We start from the raw sequence: 22,176 nt of genomic DNA, 5'->3' as shown, positions 1-22,176 counted from the left end.
ACTGTTGTAAAAACACTGTATTAAAAGAGTAAAATGCAGTGACCTGAAATATGGGTGAACATATTCACACATGATAGTGTAAATAAATATACAGAACCACTCAAATATACAATTATAAAGAGAATGGCAAGTACCTAAAATAGCATTTTTACATATAAAATTTTTATATTAAAATATTGCTCATAATAAATAAGAGGTGATATGAATTCCATTTCCCTCTTAAAAATTATCTTTAGTAGTTTAAGGAGTTTGTTAATCTGTTGTTTCGACAGGTGAATTACATTAAAATGTTTAATAAAATGACACTCTAACAGTGTATTTAAGTAGTCACATGTGATAAAATTTTAGTAATTATGGGAAAAAAGAGTCCCCAAATGAGCCAAAATGATTAGCCCCAGAAGACTAGAGTATAATGATCTGCTTTATTTGAAAAAGATGTCTAATACTGCCTTATGTTTGGCAAATTTAATGACCATAAAAAAATGGACCAGGACTTTCTTCAAACTTCTTCGAAGTCTGCATGTCTGGGAGACCAATAAAGGGCAGGGCATACTAAGTAAGTCTGTTCAGGTCAGTTGTTTATGGGTAGGTGTGACTTCATTCCTGTTCGCCCTACTTGCAGACATGGTAACTTAGAATAGTTCTTCAGAAGCTGTTCGATGGCAACGTGGCGGACATGGAGCTGTGAGGCCAAAGAATCTTTTTCTTGCACTTGGTGTGTTAACTCTTCAAAAACTTCTGTAAAAGATTGAAAAACTTTCATTTGTAGCATGCAGAAAGCCAGTGCTATGATTTATATTTCAAGAACTCTAACTGAAATCTATGCATTGGGCAAAGTGTCACAATGAAACTGATTTGATACCAAGGAAACACTTGTGTTCTCTACAAAGCATGTCAGTTCTGATCATCCTAGGCATCGTATACTGTACATAGCCAAGTGGAATTTGGCTTTTCTCCATCAAGTGAAATTGGAGTCATAGCAATGACTCCAGAGATGCACAGCGAACATGGTGGCTGCTACTGTAGCTGAGCCACTTTTCTCAATTAGAATCTATAAACAGATTCAATCAGTATATAATGTGATTTACGGACAAGAAGTGCCCATTAGTATTCAGGTCTGGAATCCCCTCTAAGAGGCTTTGGAATCAGACTACCAGGAGTTTTGAATCCTTGTTCCTACTCTTACATGCCTCAGGCAAGCAACTTTTGGTTTCAGTTTCCTTTCCTGTGTAACATTAATAATGACAGTAAGCACTTCACCAGGCTACTGTAAAACTTAAATGAGATCATATTTGTAAAGCACTCATAAATTTCTACAACTATTACTGCGATTATTTTTATTATTCTGAGAGGCTGTGTGGTTAAGCTTTGGAGTTTAAATCCTTGATCTGCTACTGATTGCATGCATGATCTCTGTAAGCAACTTAACATCTCTGAAGTACAATTTTCTCATCTAAAAGGAAATAAACTGAAAAGGAGACAATTGGGGAATCTGAACATTAATTGTTAAGTGTTAGCATCAGACTTGATGATGTTAAGGAATTATTAATTTAAATTGTGTGATAATGAGATTGTGACTGTTTTTTAAAAAGTTATCTTTTAGAAGAAATCCTAATCTATGGACAAAAACGAATGTGTTAGCTGGGATTTGGCTGAAAATAATCCATGCTATGGGTAGTGCAATGGGAATGGATGCAAGTAGAGATTATTATTATGCCTTTGATAACAGTTGAAGTTGGTGAAGATGGCTTAAGGGGTTCACTATGCTAGTCTCACTACTTTTATATATGTTTGAAATTGTTTATAATTTAACAAAAAAGACTAATATCACATGCCTTAAAGAACTGTTTGGGAGCACTCCCACACAGTGCCTGGTGCAATCGTGGGTAGTCAATAAAATGTTAGTAAGAGGTTGTAGTTTCCATTTTCACTTAGAAAAGAAAAATGTGGCCGGGTGCAGTGGCTCACACCTGTAATGCCAGCTCTTTGGGAAGTTGAGGCAGGAGGGCTGTTTGAGCCCAGGATCTCGAGATCAGCCTGGGTAACATGGTGAGACCCCACCCCTATAAAAAATAGAAAATTAGCTGGGTGTAATGGTGCACATGACAGTAAGACCCAGCTACTTGGGAGGATCACCACTGCATTCCAACCAGTGTGATAAAGCAAGATTCTGTAAAAAAAAAAAAAAAAAAAAAAGAAAGAAACTAAAAGAAAAATGTATTTCCTCTGCAATTGAAAGTTGTTTGTTTCTTATTCTTTCTGCTCTGGAAATTCTAACAGGTTTGAATATCTCATTTCCAAATTTAAAGGTAGATAAAGCCAATGGTGTCTTATCGTAGGTGATTTTCTATGTCAAAATTTTTCACACACAAAAAAGCAGTGAGAGTGATTCTTACCCTGGATTTGCTGGAGGAGCTTTGCATTCAGTTGTTCTACCTCACCAAGAGTCATCGAATTCACTGAAACATGAAAATGTATTCACTATTACCACAACAACCTAGGAAAACATGCAGCTTACATCACCAACACAATATCCTATTTTTTAAAATCTGCACTTAACTGTCAACACAACATTCAGCAGTACTCCAGCATTCAACCATTAATGCTCTCAAGTGTGGAGGAGACGTTTTCAAACCCTGACCACAACCCATGGTAAGAAACTTTTATTTTTATTCTGTCTTGAGACAGGGTCTCGCTCTGTCACCCCGTTGGGAGGGCAGTGGTGTGATCAATGGCTCACTGTTGCCTCAACCTCCTGGGCTCAAGTGATTGCTCCCACCTCAGCCTCCCTAGAAGCTGGAACCATAGACGTGTGCCACCACACCTCATTTTTTTATTTTTTGTAGAGATGGGGTCTTGCTATGTTGTCTAGGTTGGTCTTGAACTCCTGGGCTCCAGTGATACTCGCACCTTGGCCTCCCAAAGTGCTGGGATTATAGGTGTCAGCCATTGTGCCTGGCCAGAAACATATTTTTTAAATCACTCCCAGTACACCACCACCCTCCAATGAAACAAAAGTTTCACCAAAAAATACTTAGTAGTAAGTCCAATGAATTCTGGTATCTCCTATTCTGTTTCAGTTTTTAAAAAGTGTTAAGTCACTACCCATTAAGCTTATTTTGATTAAGCATTACACAGCTTATAATATGCAGTTTGAAACATCAATTTGTCTATCTAGATATACAATCTTAAATAATTCACATTTAGAATCAAGAAGTTGTATAACAAGATATTAGAGGTCCCTTCTGGCTCTGAAATCATGATTTCAAGACAATTAAAATCACCTCAGCTTCTGTAAATTTTTGTAGAAATAGATGTAGAGAGAATGAATCACCCTTTCTAACTTTACAGTAAGTGCACACATTACCTTTGGCCTTTAGTAAAATGTCAGATTTTTGCTTTTGAAATGCCACCACCAGTCAACAAGACACATGCCTACATCAGTCTTGTAGGGATCAGCAACATGACAATGTGTATTAGCCAACAGATGAAGCTGTACTTCTAAACTATACGAGTCCTGGATGTTCCAATTCACAGTTTGTTGATTCCATTTAGTGTAATCATTTTATATGGCAAAACAAACATGGAAACTGCTGAACTTCAATGCTTAGAAGATAGAATTCCAGTGAATGAAAAGTTTTAAGATGCCTCATTTTTGCTAAGGTGAATCTGTTACCAAATCTACGTTTCCACAGCAAAATTCTTGACCCATTACATATTTATATAAATGTATAAAAATCCCAAACCACCCAACTGTTACTTTTCTCCCCATTTTACTTACATTCCTCTCTGCTGTAATGTGGATGCTGGGTCTGGACATCAGCCTCTGGACTAGAGATTGTCTCTTCTTTTTTCTGTGCCTGGTTGTGACTATGAGGCCACAATACACTGTTATGACATAAAGTGGCACCTGAATCTTGTAACATAGCAAGTCCAAAGTCTGTATTTTCCCTCTGCTCCAAAATTCTTTGTGTACAGTTAGGGATGCCACCTGCACTTCCATCTATCCATTTTGCAGAATATTTTGGTACTTGGGAGTCAAACTGTGGGAGTAATTTTTCTTCTGGCTTATGCCTGAAATTAAACAGATGCTGCTGGGGGTTTTTAGAACATTCCGAATCTGAATCCAGATCCTTATTTTGTGCATACTGTACAATCCAGTTTATCTTCTTACTCAAAATGGTTTTAACTTCTTCGTAAGTACTTTTTGAAAGCTTAGATCGAGGACAACCCTGGTTTGCAATTAAATGATATTTTTCAAAGCAGTCTTTATGGCCCCTTAATGATTTGGTGTGCAAGAGATCAGACTTTGGTACCCCTATGGAAAAAAAAGAGAAACAAAAGACTTGAGAAATTTTGTTTTCTATAAGTCACTTTAAGAATATACAAATCTTAGTAAAATCACAGAGTCCTTGATAGTCTGCGAAATAGAGGGAAAATGCTAAAGAACATTAGTATTAACATACAATGTGGCCTAATAATTTCTGCTTAAATTTAATTCAATATTCAGTAATATTACATTCTTAAGGATAGCAAAACCTAAAAACTTAATTATTCAATTTTAATCTTAGTCCAGAGATGTTACTGCACAATATAAAAAAATACTACTGAACCCAGCAATTTACCTTTACAGATTCTTGGCCTTTACATTACAGTGCTTTCTTCATTAAACCTGAAGTACACACTTGCAAAAGTGTCTATAACATTATGAGGTTCAATAACAGAAATGCTCAACAAGTCTCCCCCCCAAAACACAGTAAATCATGTTTTTAAATTGTGCTATGTTTATTGAAGAAAAATAAACCAGAACCAGAAAAATACAAATTAATAAAAGTCAAAAAGTCAATAAACTATTTAGATTTATTTTTAAAGAAAATCAAAGCATCTAACATTTTTCACATTTCCATTTTATAGTTACTAAAACCTTATCAAGATAATTTTATTTTCTAGAAGAAATGCATTATACACAATCATTTTTCATATAGCAATAAATTCAATCTGCCAAGATCCAATAGCCAGTAATTCCTCAACTCACAAATATTCAATATATCATAAATAACAGAAATATTACTTTTTATATCTCCCAACTTAGTTGAGTGTAAGTATGCTACCTCAATTGTTTTTTAAAAATATAAAATACATTTGCAAATATCTAATACATTTCAAAATATAGAATATATTCACACATATTTATAAGTTCAAGCCATATTATTAAAGTCAAACAGCACTACTTTTATAATGAAGGTGAATCAGGAATGTGGACCTGAAAATTTATGTCTGCCAGAACTAACCAGTTTAAATCTGCTTAGCTTTTTAAATTGAGTAAGCGGAGAGCCACTCAGGAGCTAGTTTTAAAAAAAGTTTTAGCTGATTCATCAGAAAAAAATATATTTTGCAATTCATCCTTTGCTTTGAAAATTGAACTCACAGTGGTTTTATTATTTGAACTCCAAAGTCTGGCTAAAAGAAAGATAATGACGCATTTGCACTTTAATGGTATGAAATCAAGTATTAACATACTTGTGAATATTAATGTTTAGAAAATATATAATATCAGCCAATGGTGGGACCTGATGAGACTGTCAAAACCAAGTGTTAAATTGGTTATCAGTTCCCTCAACAGTTACTGTAAGCTGTGAGAACACACCTCCAAAACACATTCGTATTATAAGCACATGTAAACAACAGCTCTCATGAGGTAAACTCAAATATCTGAGCCTTGTTTCTTCCAATGAGCTCAGAAATTGCTAGAAACTTAAATAGAATACACATTTTATTTATCACGTTGCTCCTTGTACTGCAATTGTGATCATGTATACATTTCTACCAGTTATTATCTGATTAGGTCAAATTTCCAGCAACATTAGAACACATACATTATAAATCTCAAAGCTTTAATAATAAAGTATACATCTTCAAAAATGGGTAAACTGACATAAAAAGGAAGTTCACAAGCCCTGCTTTATTAAAAGTTGTATTATTATGCATTTTAGATAATAAGATAAAAACGGTAGTTATCACAAGTTATACACGAAAGGAAAAATGGTTCCATTCTGCTATCTGATTCCAATGCTTAGCTTTCTGGGAAACACTGGTATGCACAGAGAACCTGAAGCTTGCCTATTAGTAACTGGAACATTTATTAAAGAGCTCCCCTACTCTCTGCAAACTATTTTAGGTCTTGTTGCCAACAGATGGTTAGCTAATCCCTCAGAACAGTAAATGGTCTCATTCTCAGTGCACTGCCTCAGCTCTATGTAGCAATGATTTAGCTGAATGTAAATATAGTAATTTGTAAGTTTCTCCTCCAGTTTATATGAAATGAAATTCTTTAGCATATAATAAAAGCTGTGAACTAGGCTATGGAAAGTAATATTTATTGTTAAATTTTGTGGGGTTTTTAGTAAACTCCAAAACAAGATGAAAAATTACATTAAATAACTAATTTTCTGATGTACTCTAGAGCTTCAACAACAGGTCATTATAATAGATACCTATTTGAAGAATAATATGGACTTTTAAAGTTTTTTTATCTACTGTTTCTTCTTAATGATTCATGTAATATAATTTCTGCTTAGATGTACCTATTGGCTCCTTGAACTCACCATACTGAACATTAACTCCTCTTCCTCTCTCACCATGCAACTGCAAAGCCAATCCTCTTACTGAGTCTGGCATCACCAACTGCTCAAGGAAGAAACCTGGGTGTCCTCCTTGAAAGCTCTTTACTCCCTACAATCCCATAGGTTTTGCTGTCTTAACAGATTCCCCCGCCCCCCACAAAAAATCTAGCACCTACAACATCTGAAATCCTTCTGCTTCACTCCAGCACCACTCCCACTACAAATGTGGGTCATGATCATCATCATCTCCTGTCTAGTTTCTCATTTCCCCTAAGAAGCCTTGTTTAACCCAAACATCTGGGTTAGTTTATCACACTAGATTTTACAATTGCCTCTTTCCTGGCCTGTAATTCCTGACAAAATGTAGGTTCTGTGAAAAATACAGACCATATCTCTTACTCATATATTCTCAGTGTCAAAATGCCTGGCACATAGTGGGTACTCAAAAGTAGTTAAATACACAAAAGAAAATTAAAAATATATTTTAAAACACCAAAAACAAACCAATTACCACTCAAGGTCCCTCCTAGCAAGGAAACCAGAATTTGCAGTTCTGCCAGGCTGCTCAGTGGGTAATTAAAGGCATCTTTCAGTGAAGTTACTCCTATATTTAGCCTAATGGGCTATTAGTCTAAAGAACATATCAGTGGCACTGATACAGAAATGGCATTCCTGTGGCATCATTCAATCTTCCAAAGAAAATCATGAATTTCTACTCGATTATGTATTTTTTAAATAGAAATTTACATACAGAAAATATACAAGACGACGGTTTTATGTTAACTGTATCTCATTCATCTAGATAGGTACCTCTAATTTATTCAGTTACATCAGTCATACTGAAATTTAAAAACTGAGTTAAAGACTGAGTTTTAAAGTTCAATTCGAAACATTTGTTTTATAAACATATTTTAAAATATCCTGTGCAGCAGTAGCAGAGGAAACAAAAACTTCCATAATACACTGACTACTTCATATACTTGAAAAAAACTACTTTTTAATCTAGAAAACAATGTGAGTAGCTCACTTAATTTGCATCAGTAATACACATATCATTTTATAAACTCTTGGCGTGATTTGTTTTTTCTGCCTCATCAGTTCAAGTTATTATAGCAGAAACAACCATTGCTATTATCAAGAGATCCCAGTGAGTTTCCCAATTGACTTTTCAATTTTAACTGCATTTACAAGTGTAAACAGCTCTGAGCACTAATTTGTTTCCTAAGCAGCTTTTGAAAGGGAATGAATCTAAATGCAACACAATCAGCTGATACTTTTGAGGAGCTGAGTTATAAGAATTTCCAAGCCAGTTCGACCAAGATTGTACTCCAATTTGCTTGTTAATAAAAATTTTGAAGGCCAACATAATTGACTTCCTATTATAAAAACATCTTTAAGACACTTCAAAGATATCCATGTCACTTTTTTTAAATCATAAAGTCATTATGAGAGAACTAAGACCTTAATTGGCAACCAAAAGTTTTAATCTTATTTATTTATTTTTTTTAAAGTATGGATTTCTCAACGGATGCTGGAGAGGATGTGGAGAAATAGGAATGCTTTTACACTGTTGGTGGGAGTGTAAATTAGTCCAACCACTGTGGACTAACTGTGGAAGACAGTGTGGTGATTCCTCAAGGATCTAGAACCAGAAATACCATTTCACCCAGCAACCTCATTACCGGGTCTATACCCAAAGGATTACAAATCATTCTACTATAAAGACACATGCACACGTATGTTTATCACAGCACTATTCACAATAGCAAAGACATGGAACCAACCCAAATGACCATGAATGATAGACTGGATAAAGAAAATGTGACAAATATACACCGTGGAATACTATGCAGCCATAAAAAAAGGATGCGTTCATGTTTAACACAGGAACAGAAAACAAAACACTGCATGTTCTTATTCATACTGGGAGTTGAACAATAAGAACACATGGACACATCGAAGGGAACATCACACACCGGGGCCTGTTGGGGTGTGGCGGGGCTAGGGGTAGGATAGCATTAGGAGAAATACCTAATGTAGGTGTTGGGTTAATGGGTGCAGCAAACCACCATGACATGTGTATACCTATGTAAAAAACTTGCATGCTCTGCACACGTATCCCAGAACTTAAAAGTATTAAAAAAGAAAAAAAAGTATGGGTTTCTTCTGGTTAGAGGCTATTCCTATTCAATAATTTTATTTTTCTTTTATCTTTTCCCATTTTATCTGAGTTTTTATACTATTATTTTATACTTTGAAAACCCTACCTGTAACCCACCTGGCATGCTATCCCCACCTCTATCCTTTAAGTTCCTCTTTAAAATAAATTTGCTTTAAGAACACTTGGTTAAATCCATCCTAAAAGTGCAAAGACTACTCAAATGTTTAGATGTTTAGCTCTAGTTACCACCATTAATCTTATTTTTTAATTTTTTTGAGACGGAATCTCGCTTTGTCACCCAGGCTGGAGTGCAGTGGTACAATTTCAGCTCACTGCAACCTCTGCCTCCTGGGTTCAAGCAATTATCATGCCCCACCCCCCAGGTAGCTTGGACCACCCAGTTAATTTTTGTGTTTTTAGTAGAGATGGAGTTTCACCATGTTAGCCAGGCTGGTCTCAAACTCCGGACCTCAGGTGATCCACCTGCCTCAGCCTAGCAAAGTGCTGGGATTACATATGGCGTGTAATCCTTGGATCACAGTGGCATAAGCCACTGTGCTTGGTCCACTGTTACGCTTTTAAAAAAATGATTAAATGATTTTATTTAATTCACCGATTGTAGGAACAATTTTTTTTCCTAACAAAGATAATACTCCAAATGGCACTAAAAAAACCCCACAAATACCAAAATGCTTAAAGTTCTACCACATGTCCCATGATCCTCTGCTTTTACCCCTAGCCTCTTGAAGAAGACCTGATTTATGACTTGGTAGTAATGAGTAAGCTAGGCAATCTTTTCCTGATGATTCACCAGCTGGTCCTGTCAAATAGCACTGTCTCTCAGCTGTCTACACTGATGCTGAATGTCTTTATACTTCACACATTCTTGAATCATGTCATCGGACTCCCTTACAGTTTTTGTGGTCAATTAGACTATATTTGCAATTTGATTACATATTCCATTTCCCAACCAAAGGACTGGCTTAACATAGTCTGGTGCTCCAGAAGGCGAGCAAATAGAATACAACCATCAGTGGATGTGAAGTTGTAATATGCAGTACCACATCCGTAGGAGACTGGAAAGCACTAAGAAAGCAAGCACGCCAACTTTTACCTCAAACTTAGAGCAGAATTAGGGAACTGGGAGTATGGGTTTGCTAAAGGGTGGGTTTATGTGTTCTTTCTTAATGTTGAAATAAGGCAAAAACATTAAGTTTCTGGTTGTTAACATGCTGTGAAAAAATTTTAAGCACATTGCCTTAAAACATGATAAACTTATTTGTGCAACAATACATGCAGTATGGCTTCAAAATATTTTTTGGCTAGCTGTGGTGGTTCATGCCTATAATCCCAGCACTTTAGGAGGCCAAGCCAGGTGGACTGCTTGACACCAGGAGTTCGAGAGCTGTCTGGGCAACATGGTGAAACCTGGTCTCTAGAAAAAAATACAAAAATTAGCCCAGCATGGTACATGCACCTGTAGTCCCAGCTACTTGCGAGGTTGAGGTGGGAGGATCATTCGGGCCAGAGAGGTGGAGGTCGCGGGGAGCTGTGATTGTGCTGCTACACTCTATCTAGCCTGGCCAACAGAGGGAGACCCTGTCTCATGAAAAAAAGAAAAAAAAGTTTTTTATGGAGGCTCACATTTTGCCCAGCCTAAATAATTTTCCAAGATTAAAGGTGTTTTTCTTTTTGTGATGATCTTATCTTGGATGCCAAGAAAGGGAGTATAGGTACTTGAATATGCATGCATTGTTGCTCCATATTAAGTAACAGTAATCTTGTGCTTCTTTAAGCAAGGGTTCACTGTAAAAATGGGAGGGCTGCCAAATTCCATCTTATTAGGAAAGACAATGGATTAAAACGTTACTTGTTTTTGAGGCGCAGACAACCATTCCTGATAAAAATAAAGGAAAAGCCCTGTGGGTAGAAGTGGCACTCCCATGGACTGAAAGCTGGATCCATACTGCAGGTAAGTTTTGTTTAGCCCACAAACATTTTTAAGAGAAAAATTAAAAACAAAATGAGAGGATGTGGCAGGATCTGGCTGCTGAACTGGGTATGTACTCTTTAATTCCAAATAGTTCTTATTATTTCCTTAATGAAAGCACATGTACCTGTGACTCTGCAGGCTCCAAATCCATGTCAGGTCACCTGTACTGTACTGAGACTGGGCTGGATTGCTGCAGTGTAAATACTACTTGCCCCAGTGATGGTTTCACGCTCAATTCGATTAGACTACTATGCATTTGATGGGCAGGCAGTAGCCAAGCCATAATTCAAGAAGAGTTATTACCATTATATCTATTGCCAAGCACTGCCACTCAGTGGGAGGATGCTCAGTTTGTCTATTCTGTCATGTGACCAAGGTAGAGGATTAGACTGAAAGCTGGAAGGGAAGGATGAATAGTTGGAGTATCTACTTCCCACAAAGAACAGGCTTCTGCCTCTTGGAATTTTTTTATCAGTTGTCCTAGGTGTCTTAGAAAATACTGTGATAAAGAGTACCTCATTTCCTTGCCCTCATGCCTTTAGCTAACTCAGGAGCCACTTAAACGACTAAATAGAGTCTGCCATATTCAAGTACTCAACATACCGTTTACAAATAAAAGGTAACTGCTTAGCAGATGGAATACTGGCAACCACATGAAGCCAATATACAGATGGTTCAGAAACTTGCTTTCCCACATTTGGAGAATCACTGCCCTAAAGAAAGATTTATCAACAGGTGGTTTTTAGATGGCAGATTTCAGCTTAGAGATGTGCATGCCATTTAAAAGTTCCTGTGTGTGCTAAGGATTAAGGCAGTTAATCAACGCAGCTTAATCTAATCAATGAATTGTAAGGGAAAATTTCAATGAGCTAAGAGTTCAGAGAGACAATGATAAACCTCACCCTCAACCAAGGAGGCCAGAGCAGAACTGAGATCTTTGATTGATAGATGTATACATTGCAAATGACATGTCAAAAATAAAAACTCTCTCAGTGAATTCTACTTTTTCATTCCAACAGTTGGAAAGTTGGGGAAACACACCTACATGACAACTGTTTATTACTAAAAAGGCACAAAACTAATCCAAACTCAATTCTACTCCTTAATGTAGCTACTTGTTTTTTTAACAGCAATGCCCAACAGAACTTTCTGTGGTGATGGACACATTGTATCACTGAGCTATGCAATAAGTAGCCATTTGTGGCTACGGGATACTTTAGCATCTGAAATGTAGATAGTCTGACTGAAGAACTCAAGTTTTAATTTTAATTTAAATGAATTCAATGTGGCAAGGCTACTGAATTGGACAAGGCAGATTGTCCACAGGTAACTAAACAAAACGGTACCTGGAAAGAGAACATGGATAGCAGCTATCATCATTTCTTTTAAAACCATACTGAGATATATATATATATATATATATATATATATATATATATATATATATATATATATATATTTTTTTTTTTTTTTTTAGATGGAATTTTGCTCTTGTCACCCAGGCTGGAGTGCAATGGTGCAATCTCGGCTCACTGCAACCTCTGCCTCCCAGGTTCAAGCAATTCACCTGTCTCAGCCTCCCGGGTAGCTGGGATTACAGGCACCTACTACCACACCTGGGTAATTTTTGTATTTTTAGTAAACACAGGGTTTCACCATGTTGGCCAGGCTAGTCTCAAACTTCTGACCTCAGGTGATCCACCCACCTCGGTCTCCCAAAGTGCTGGGATTACAGGCTTGAGCCACCACGCCCAGTCAGTGTACTGATAAATTAACATGGGATATTACACTCACAGCACGATATAGAAAGGTAAATTTGTTTTTCTGGTAAAATAAATGAAATTTGGGCTATAAGGTTTAATTATCATTATGTTACAAAAAGTTTTAAGCCAATAATCCAATGGACCCAAGTAACCTTCTACATGTTCCATATTCCCCTAAAGGATTTAAGTGAATGTACTGACATTTATTCTAAAAAAATTTTTGTGCAAGAAATTGTCGTAAGACACCTAAAAAGCTATTCAAAATAACTATAATTGAATTACTAGTTTTAAATATCCACTTATATGGGGCATATGGAGACACTAACTTACAGCAAAACAAAAACACAACGAAGTTTCCTAATGATAGACAAAGTTAAAAAGATGCTACTTAAACAAAAGATAGCCTTAAAAATGCCTTCATCATAATAACCAGATGAATGAGGGCACACTACTACGAAAAAGCAAATTTAGGGTTTGAAAGCAAGAAATGTGGTAACTCTGTCTCTTTGCCCTTCATCTCCTGAACTGCCACCTGCTCAACGTACGTTCTGAGAAAGTGATCTCTTTTCTTACAAACAAGAAAGGGAAAATGAAAAGCTCATCGGTAACTATTTATCAAACATAAGTTTTGCAACTCAACTTCTTTGCATATATTTGAATCAGTGTTTCTGAAATTCTAGCTAATTATTCCTTAAATAAATGATTTATAACAGCATCTAATGGAAACATACTAGCTAGTGAATTTGAGGCATTTATAATTCAATTACTACTGAAGGTAGTAAATGGTAAAAATTAAGGCTGAGTTGAGAAACGATCACTACAACTCACCAACCATTTGATAAGACGAAAGCTAAAAATAGAAAATGCAGTCATTGATTAATCATATTGCAAAATGCTAAAATAGAAATAAAAAATTACAGTTCAGACCAATGTGAACTAAAAATATGTAGTATTATGACAATATATGTTTTAGTTAATCTATATTTTAATCACATACCTACAAGCATTTCTTTTTCTTTTCTTTCTTTTTTTTTTTTTTTTTTGAGACAAGTCTTGCTCTGTTGCCCAGGCTGGAGTGCAGTGGCACGATCACAGCTCACTGTAGCCTCAACCTCCTGGGCTCAAGGGCTCAAGCAATCCTTCCACCTCAGCCTCCTGAGTACCCGAACTACACAAGTATGTGCCACCCTGTCTGTATAATTTTTTCGTATATATAGTAGAGATAGGGTTTTGCTATGTTGTCCAGGCTGGTCTTGAACTCCTGAGCTCAAGCGACCCTCCCACCTTGGCCTCCCAAGGTGCTGGGATTACAAGCGTGAGCTACTGTTTCTGCTCAGTCGTTTCTTTGGATGATGCTGCCATACACAGAGACAAAGATAGGAGGCTGTTGTTGGGTACTAAACATACTGACTTACACCTAGGAGCCTGAATTCTCTCTCAAGTTAGGGTTAATGTCCTTAAACACTGGGACCATTTGTCCTAAGTGCATCATAGCAATTCTGGAGTAAAAAACAAAACAAAACAAAACAAAAACACCCCAAAAAACTGTGATCTAAACAAAGGGGTTGGAGAACTAAGGTACAATACAGTTTTTTCCATAATGTAACATAGTTTTTAACATAATAGATTTCATGGCATCAATTCACAAGTAAACGGAAGACATTCAAACAAATGATAGAATTGCAAACTGGGACATATATTTGACCTGTAGTCTACCTTTGAGAATTTAAGCTACATGCAATGGGAATTTAATCACCAGCAAAAAAGATGAATATATAAAAAGATTTTAGTACTGGAAATTGAACACAAGCTAAATATTCATCAATGAAAACTGGTTAAGCAAATTATGGTACAATGGGATGCAAAAAAATGATGTGGTAAAAACTTTACCTGCTAATAGAAAAAAGATGTTCCTATTAAATGAAAGACCTGGTTATTGAATGGTGTATACAGCCTCATTTCATTTTTTATAAACAAATGTTTAAACACAAAAATGTTTTAAAACCATTTCTACCCCCTCCCCACATGCTGCATTGCAGAAAACTTAGAACACACCAATTAAGAGTATGAGTAAATAGGTAGAATTATGATTAATAATCTTTTTGCTTTCTGTATTTGGTTCTCTTATATTAGGCATAGTTTGCTTTTTAATAAAACAAGAAAACTTTAAGAAAAAAAAATCTTTTATCCTTTTAAGTAGTGAAAACTTAAAAGACTGAAAAAATGCCTGTGAAGAAATGCTTTTTAGTTTGAGAAAGAACACAGTGTTCTTGGTATCGTATGGTATGTTCCAATGAACTAAGTTAAACAAAAAGATTAAGACACTAAAATGGTAAAAGATATGCATTCCTAAAACATCCTAAAATTCTGAATTTTTTTTTTTTTTTGGTTGTAAGAATCCTCTTAATAATGTATCTAGCAAAGAAAGTAACACTCAAATGAAAGCAGCCCTCCTCCCCATAAAAGTGAGATCACAACCACAGTCGTTCTAGCTGGCAACCCTTGCTGGAGAGCCAAAGACTACAAAGGGAGTGGAAGAAATATGTTGATAACTGAATAAAATCCATACCACTGAATTGAACAGATTTGCTGGGCACCTACCATATGAGGAAATAAGGAAAGGTAGAGCAGAAAAACCTACTGAAAATCACATCACTGAAAGGTTAACTGAGGAGAAATTTATACCTCCTCAATGTATACAGAACACTCAACTATTCTGTTAATGAAGAAGCTGTTCAGCATACAAACCAATCACAGCAATACCCTCAATACGGCATTTCATCTTTTCAGATAAGATGAAAACAAAACTCTTCTAAATTTCTATTTAAATTAACAGTAACATTTGCATCACATACTATGTTTACCTGTATTTATACAGGGTTTCTATATTCATCATTTTTTCTCATCCTTGTAGCACCCCTGTGACACAGGCAATGATGTTATTTATTATCACCTCTCATTTAATACAGGTACTCCAAAAGATAGGCAGCTGTAAACAAGGAGGAAGAAAAGTATATGACGTTTAAGACAGAGGGCACTAGATAAGCAAAGGCATAGAAGTGAGACAGAAAGAAAGGGAGACACTGAAGGAATGAGAGCATGACTGGCTGTAAAGTGCCTCTGGAGGGTAATGAAAGATGAAGGTGGTCAGTTAAGCAGGTTCCTGGTCATGAGAAGAATTACACGCCATGTTAGGGAGTTAATAATCTGCAGAAAATGGCAGAAAATGATTTAAGAGTTTCATGTACATGAAATGGCATGATCAGATTTGTACTTTAAAAATCTTTATGGTGGTACTGAATGAGAAGTGTTGGAAGTGTGGAGTAGGGATGGGGGAGAGGATCAAGCCTATGAAACCAATTAAGTGGTTTGTGAGGTAATCTAGGTAAGAAGAAACAATGGCTTGGACTAAGGTGTGGCAGAGAGAATGACAAGAAGGGAACAGATTGGAGAGAATCAATAGGATTCAGAGACAGACTACACGGAGAGGGTGGGTAGGACAGAAGTGCTGAGGGTTGACAGAACTGTTGCTAGCCCAGCAACTTGCCTTTGCAAACTGGAAAACCGTCCCTGACAGGGCACACAGCTTGAAAAGCAGACCTCAGGCTAGATATGAGCCGCAACTCATCACTGCACCTGCAGAACGCTCCCTGGTACAGAACTCTTCCTGAAGAACCTGGTCCTTCGATCACCAGCGTTAAGAGTCAGCTGGAATTCTTGTTAAAATTCAAATTCCTAGTCTCAACGCTGGACCTCTAGTGAATCAGAATCTCTGGGAGGATGGGCCTGAGGTTCCATGTGAGCCAATGATAAAGGAAATACATAAAATGCATGTGTATATGGAAGGAGATTACTTTAGCTCAAGAAACTTCGGCTCGACATCTGAAGAATATCTACATGGAGAGGCCTAGCAGGTAGGATATAGGAGTCTGGTGCTCAGAATAAAGATTTGGCCTCACAATATAAGTTTGTAGAGTTCCAGCTTAACTTTACCAGCTTACAGAGGTATAGTTGAAGCCGTGGTAATAAAAGCAACTAAAATAAGAAGCCAGGATTGAGGGAGTTGAGTATTTCAACAAACAGGTAAATGTCAGAGTTTGAAAACTCCACTAACACCAACTGTTTATTGCCTAGATAGCTAGGTGATTGCTGGTGAGAGCATGACGGTGGCAAATTAGAGGGCACTGAAGAAAAGCTGGGAGGAGAAATAAGAGACCCTAAATGAATTGCTGTTTAAAGAATTATAGCTTAAGGAAAAAAGGGAAAAGGTTTTTTTCCGTTGACTTTTTCTTTTAAAATGGGAGACATGAACACTTCTGATATGCTAGCTAACCATTCTTTTGGCTAATCTGCCAGGTACATAGAAAATAACTGTAGGTTGCCAAGCTGATGAGTTAGTAAAACAGAGGAGAGGGCAAATAGATGCATTAAGAGTGGGAGGCTGGGTGCAGTGGCTCACGTCTGTAATTCCAACACTTTGGGAGGCCAAGGCGGGTGGATCACCCTGAGGTCTGGAGTTTGAGATCAGCCTGGCCAACATGGTGAAACCCCACCTCTACTAAAAATACAAAAATTAGTGGGCACGGTGGCAGGTACCTGTAATCCCAGCTACTTGGGAGGCTGAGGCAGGAGAATCACTTGAACCTGGGAGGCAGAGGTTGCAGTGAGCCAAGATCCTGCCACTGCACTCCAGTCTGGGCAACAGAGTGAGGCTCCATCTCAAAAAAAAAAAAAAAAAAAAAAAAAAAAAAAAAAAAAAAGAGTGGGAGGTAGAAAAGACAGAAGATGTAAGAAGTGTGAAAGAAATTAAATTGTTCCATATTCACTCTCAATTGAGAATTGAGATTTCCCAGAATATCTATGACTGATATTTATCCAATACATTTTGTTAATATATAACCTGGTAATCTAAAACTGACTTTTCTGGAGAACTTCCTAATATGCAGGAATTATATTTTATCTATACTGTATTTATTCTACTGTGTAGTAGAAATAAAATTGATATGGTTTCGATTTGTGTTCCTACCCAAATATCATGTCAAATTGTAATGCGCAGTGTTGAAGGAGGGTGCTGGTAGGAGGTGACTGGATCATGGGAGTAAACTTCCCCCTTGCTGTTCTCACGATAGTGAATTTCACATAATCTGGTTGTTCAAAAGTGTGTAATACCTCCGTCTTCTCTCTTCCTTCTTCTCCAGTCATGTAAGATGTGCCTGCTTCCCCTTCACCTTCTGTCATGATTGAAAGTTTTCTAAGGCCTCCCCAGCTATGCTTCCTATACAGCCTGTGGAACTGTGATCCAGTCTCAGGTAGTTCTTTATAGCAATGCAAGAACCATGACAGAAAATTGGTACTGGGAATGGGGCACTGCTGTAAAGATACCTGAAAATGTGGAAGCGACTTTGAAACTGGATAATGTGCAGAGGCTGGAACAGTTTGGAGAGCTCAGAAGAAGACAGGGAGGTAAGGGAAAGTTTGGAACTTCCTAGACACTTGTTAAATTGTTGTGCCCAAAATGCTGACAGTGATATGGACAATGAGGTCCGGGAGTAGGTGGTCTCAGATGGAGATGATAAATTTATTGCAGTAAAGGTCACTCTTGCTACGCTTTACCAAAGAGACTGGTGGCACTGTACCCCTGGTCTAGGGACCTGTGGAACTTTGAACTTGAGAGTGATGATTTAGGCTATCTGGTGGAAGAAATATCTAAGTAGTAAAGTGTTCAAGATGTGGCCTGGCTGCTTATAACAGTGTGCAGGCATATATGTGAACAAAGAGATGATCTGAAACTGGAACTTATATTTAAAAGGGAAATAGAGTTTAAAAGTTTGGAAAATTTGCAGCCTGACAATGTGGTAGAAAAGAAAAGCCCATTTTCTGGAGAGAAATTCAAGCCAGCTGCAGAAATCTGAATAAGTAAAGAGGAGCTGAATAGCCAAGACAATGAGGAAAACACCTTGAAGGCATTTCAGAGACCTTTGTTGCATCCCTTCCCATCACAGGCCCAGAGGCCTACGAGGAAAGAATGGTTTCATGGCCTGGGCCCAGGGCCCTGCTGCCCTGCACAACCTTGGGACACTGCTCATGTCCCAGCCCCTTTAGCTCCAGCCATTGCTAAAAGGCCCCAGATATGTCTCAGGCCTCTGCTCCAGAGAGTGCAAGCTGTAAGCCACGGCTTCCACGTGGTGTTAACTTTGCAGGTGTGTAGAGGGCAAGAGTTGAGGCCTGGGAGCCTCTACCTAGATTTCAGAGGATGTATGGAAATCCCTGGATGTCCAGGCAGAAATCTGCTGCACGGGTGGAGCCCTCATAGAGAACCTCTACTAGGGCAGTGCAGATGGGAAATGTGAGGTTTGACTGCCCCCAGAGAGCCCCCACTGTGGCACTGCCTAGTGGAGCTGTAGGAAGAGGGTCACCATACTCCAGACTTCAGAACGCTAGATTCACTGACAGCTTTCACTGTGTGCCTGGAAAACCCGCAGGCACTCAACCTCAGTCTGTGATGTACCTCACTGTATCTTGGAAGTAAAGAACTTGTTTTTTAGAGGCTCAAAACGGACTTGCCTTGTCTCAGATGAGACTTTGGACTATGGACTTTCGAGTTAATGCTAAAATGAGATAAGTCTATGAGGGACTGTTGATAAGGGATGATTGTATTTTGCAATGTGAGAAGGACATGAGATTTGGGAGGGGCCAGGGACAGAATGATATGGCTTGGATTTGTGTCCCCACCCAAATTTCAGGTTAAACTGTAATCCCCGATATTGGAGGAAGGGCTTGGTGGGAGGTGATTAGATCACAGGGGCAGATGTGCCCCTTGCAGTTCTCATGATAGTGAGTTCTTACAAGATCTGGTTGTTTAAAACTATGTAGCACCTTCTTCTCTCTCTTCCTCCTTCTTTGCCCATTAAGACATTCCTTCACCTTCTGGTATAATTGTTAAGTTTTCTGCGGCCTCCTCAGCAATGCTTCCTGCACACCCTGCAGAGCTGTGAGAAAATTAAACCTCTTTCTTCATAAATTACCCAGTCTCAGGTAGTTCTTTATAGCAGCGTGAGAATGGACTGATACAATAATGAAAATGTTGATTTATCACGATAAATGGAAAATAATTTGTTCAGCCAAATTAACATGGTCAAAATTATGAAGGATAATAAGTAACAGAAATGTCCTCAGAGCAAATAGTAATATAAAAACTTTGAAGTATTTCCTACTGTTCAAAATACTTACAGATACTGAAGATCCTCTTTAATATTTGAAGACATCAGTATAAAAGTATGAATGAAGGAGTATTTCATGTTAATCTTGAAACACTCCTCCCATATAACACAACCAGATTTCCTCAATGTATGGGCTCTAATTTTCAAAACAGACCAGCAATTATCATTCATTAAGTTCATGGTAGATATTATTCCACCAGTAATCATAAGTTTAGGACAGATATTAAAAATGTCATTAAATATATTTGTATAGCACTTCAGAAACTGGAAGGTGGTTTTAGTGTCTATTATACTTCATAGTGGCAAATAATCCTGTATTAATTCCAATATGCTATATAATTTACTTATTCTGTTGTCTTTTTCCTCCTCTCATGCAAGCCTCATGATGGTGGGGATTTATTTATTTTTGCTAACTCCATTATCTCTAGCTACTAGAAAATTTCTGACACTCAGTAGTTGCTCGATTAGTATTTATTGAAGGAATATGTTTAAAATTATGGTGAAATCAACCATAGAGCTTTCATTTTGAGATTTAGATTTACGGGTACACACACATCATTGTTTTGCCTTACTATTGTACAACTCAGTCAGTAACAGCAAAGAGCTACCAGAAATAGATAACAACATTAATTTAAAATTATTTGTAAAGAACAGACACTGTCCCCTTGTTAAAACGATAAATCCAAAGCTCAGAGTTTAATGGGTTTATTCTCCTTATCAAATTCCTAACAGATGGTATGACAAATTGAATTAGAATAATTTAAATTCACTCCAACCAGAATTGTGGTTAACATTTTGATAACTCTGCAACTTTACTTAGCTACTTTGATTTCAATCACTCATACATTTTTCATGCCTTGCCTTATTTAAAATTCACATTTAATGCTCCTTTCCCATAATATGGTGATTAAAGGTAACAGCAAAATCACCTTCCAACCTCTAAAATGCAATACAAATACAATTATTTTGTTTTTAATTTATATTTGGTAATAAACATTGAAAAAATTTTCTTAAGTTTTAATTTTGAACTGTCAACAGAGGAACAATATTTCTAAATATGGTCTAAATATTTCTAAAATGTACTACTGACATAGAAGTTTAATGCTCATTATCTTCTAAAATTCAGAAACTAGGCAGCTCAACGTTAATGAACACTTTCTTTTCTCTCTCTCAGGTTGTCCCAGCATCACCTATTGAGGCTGATAAGCAGAAGGGAGCTGCTATGCAATTTCAGGATTGGTGCCGAAATCTTCACCTGTGCTCACACTGTCTGCTTCCACTCACTCATAATCCTATTCTCTCTCTTGAGAGAAAGGCTAATCAGGATAAATACGCTAGTCTGCCTTACTTGGATTGTGGAAGGACAGAGAGCAGTGTTAGAATCACTGTTTCATTACCAGCTGACATCTGCATGGTTCTTCTGGGTAAGGACCAGCAACAAGACTGTCTTGTGTGTGTCCTTTTTCTTCCTAGTTCCTCCCATCTCTCTGCTTAACATCAATTCAATAAAAATTTCTCAAAACTATATTATGTTGGCATACTGGTTGTTTAGATTACACTCTCCGTGGAAATTGCATCACTCCACTCTCTTAGGTCATCGGAAATCAGTATTTTTGGCTATTCCACAGAATGTGTATTCATTAAATATCGTGAGTAGAAATTATTTAAAAATTAAGCATGTCTTAGGACCCAAACTTTAGTCCTTGCTTGAATATTCACATTTGTGTAATTCATTTCCAATATTGCCTAAAAGTTACTTAATAGCTACTAAATTTCTAAGAGTCCATGTCATTTTCTTTGGAAGAAGAAATTTAGGCACCTGGACGCTTTGGAATCAGAGACCCTGGGTCTCTAACCTTTGTGATTTTTGGAATAGTTACCCAGACTCTCTACTCACTTTCCTTATTCATCAAACTGGGATAACACAGAACCTACTTCATGTAGTTGTATTAAGAATAAAATTAAAAACTGCATGGAAAGTATACAATACCTGGTAAATAATATCCAAATATTGTTTAGATAAGAGACTTACCTAAAAGTATAAATTCCCTAAATATTTACTGAGCATAAGGTGGACTAGTTTCTTCCAACTAGAGGGTGATACTTCACTTCCTCTAGAGTAGAGATAAATCTATCTTTGTCTTCTTTCTTCACAGGCCATTATTATTTGCATGCAATAAGAAAAATTACACTTTTAGCGTCTATTATACTTCATAAAGGCAAATAATCCTTTCTGGATAGGTGATGTCTCTTTATCAGTTCTCCAGTAACAGTTATTATAGGTTATGTCAACATGAAAACTATCTTTGAGAATAATTTTGATCCAAGTAGTAAAGACTTTCAATTTAGATTTAAGTTGTTTTCATGTATCTCATAAAACATTTCTTTTCATCTCTGTCAGACTATTGGGATAAAT

General features: G+C 37.0%; 1 protein-coding gene and 1 long non-coding RNA gene across 2 annotated transcripts in view; one reads left to right on the top strand and one right to left on the bottom strand.

Annotated features, from left to right (window-relative positions):
• Nucleotides 1–222: 222 nt before the first annotated feature.
• Nucleotides 223–22,176, bottom strand: part of C3H21orf91 (chromosome 3 C21orf91 homolog) — a 29,571-nt gene continuing 7,617 nt past the window's right edge. The window contains 3 exon segments of the mRNA NM_001194344.2: nucleotides 223–738; nucleotides 2,397–2,459; nucleotides 3,782–4,318. Of these exon segments, the coding sequence (NP_001181273.1) occupies nucleotides 572–738; nucleotides 2,397–2,459; nucleotides 3,782–4,318 (767 nt within the window). The 3' untranslated portion in view covers nucleotides 223–571.
• Nucleotides 8,995–21,569, top strand: LOC114676842 (uncharacterized). Its single transcript, XR_003727925.2, has 3 exons — nucleotides 8,995–10,756; nucleotides 17,739–18,003; nucleotides 20,935–21,569. It is a non-coding gene; the product is annotated as an uncharacterized LOC114676842 (long non-coding RNA).

The sequence above is a fragment of the Macaca mulatta genome, chromosome 3, assembly GCF_049350105.2.
Source record: "Macaca mulatta isolate MMU2019108-1 chromosome 3, T2T-MMU8v2.0, whole genome shotgun sequence".
NCBI classification, from domain to species: Eukaryota; Metazoa; Chordata; class Mammalia; order Primates; family Cercopithecidae; genus Macaca; species Macaca mulatta.
Note: the sequence above shows the minus strand (reverse complement) of the source record. Positions and strands in the feature narration are given on the sequence as shown.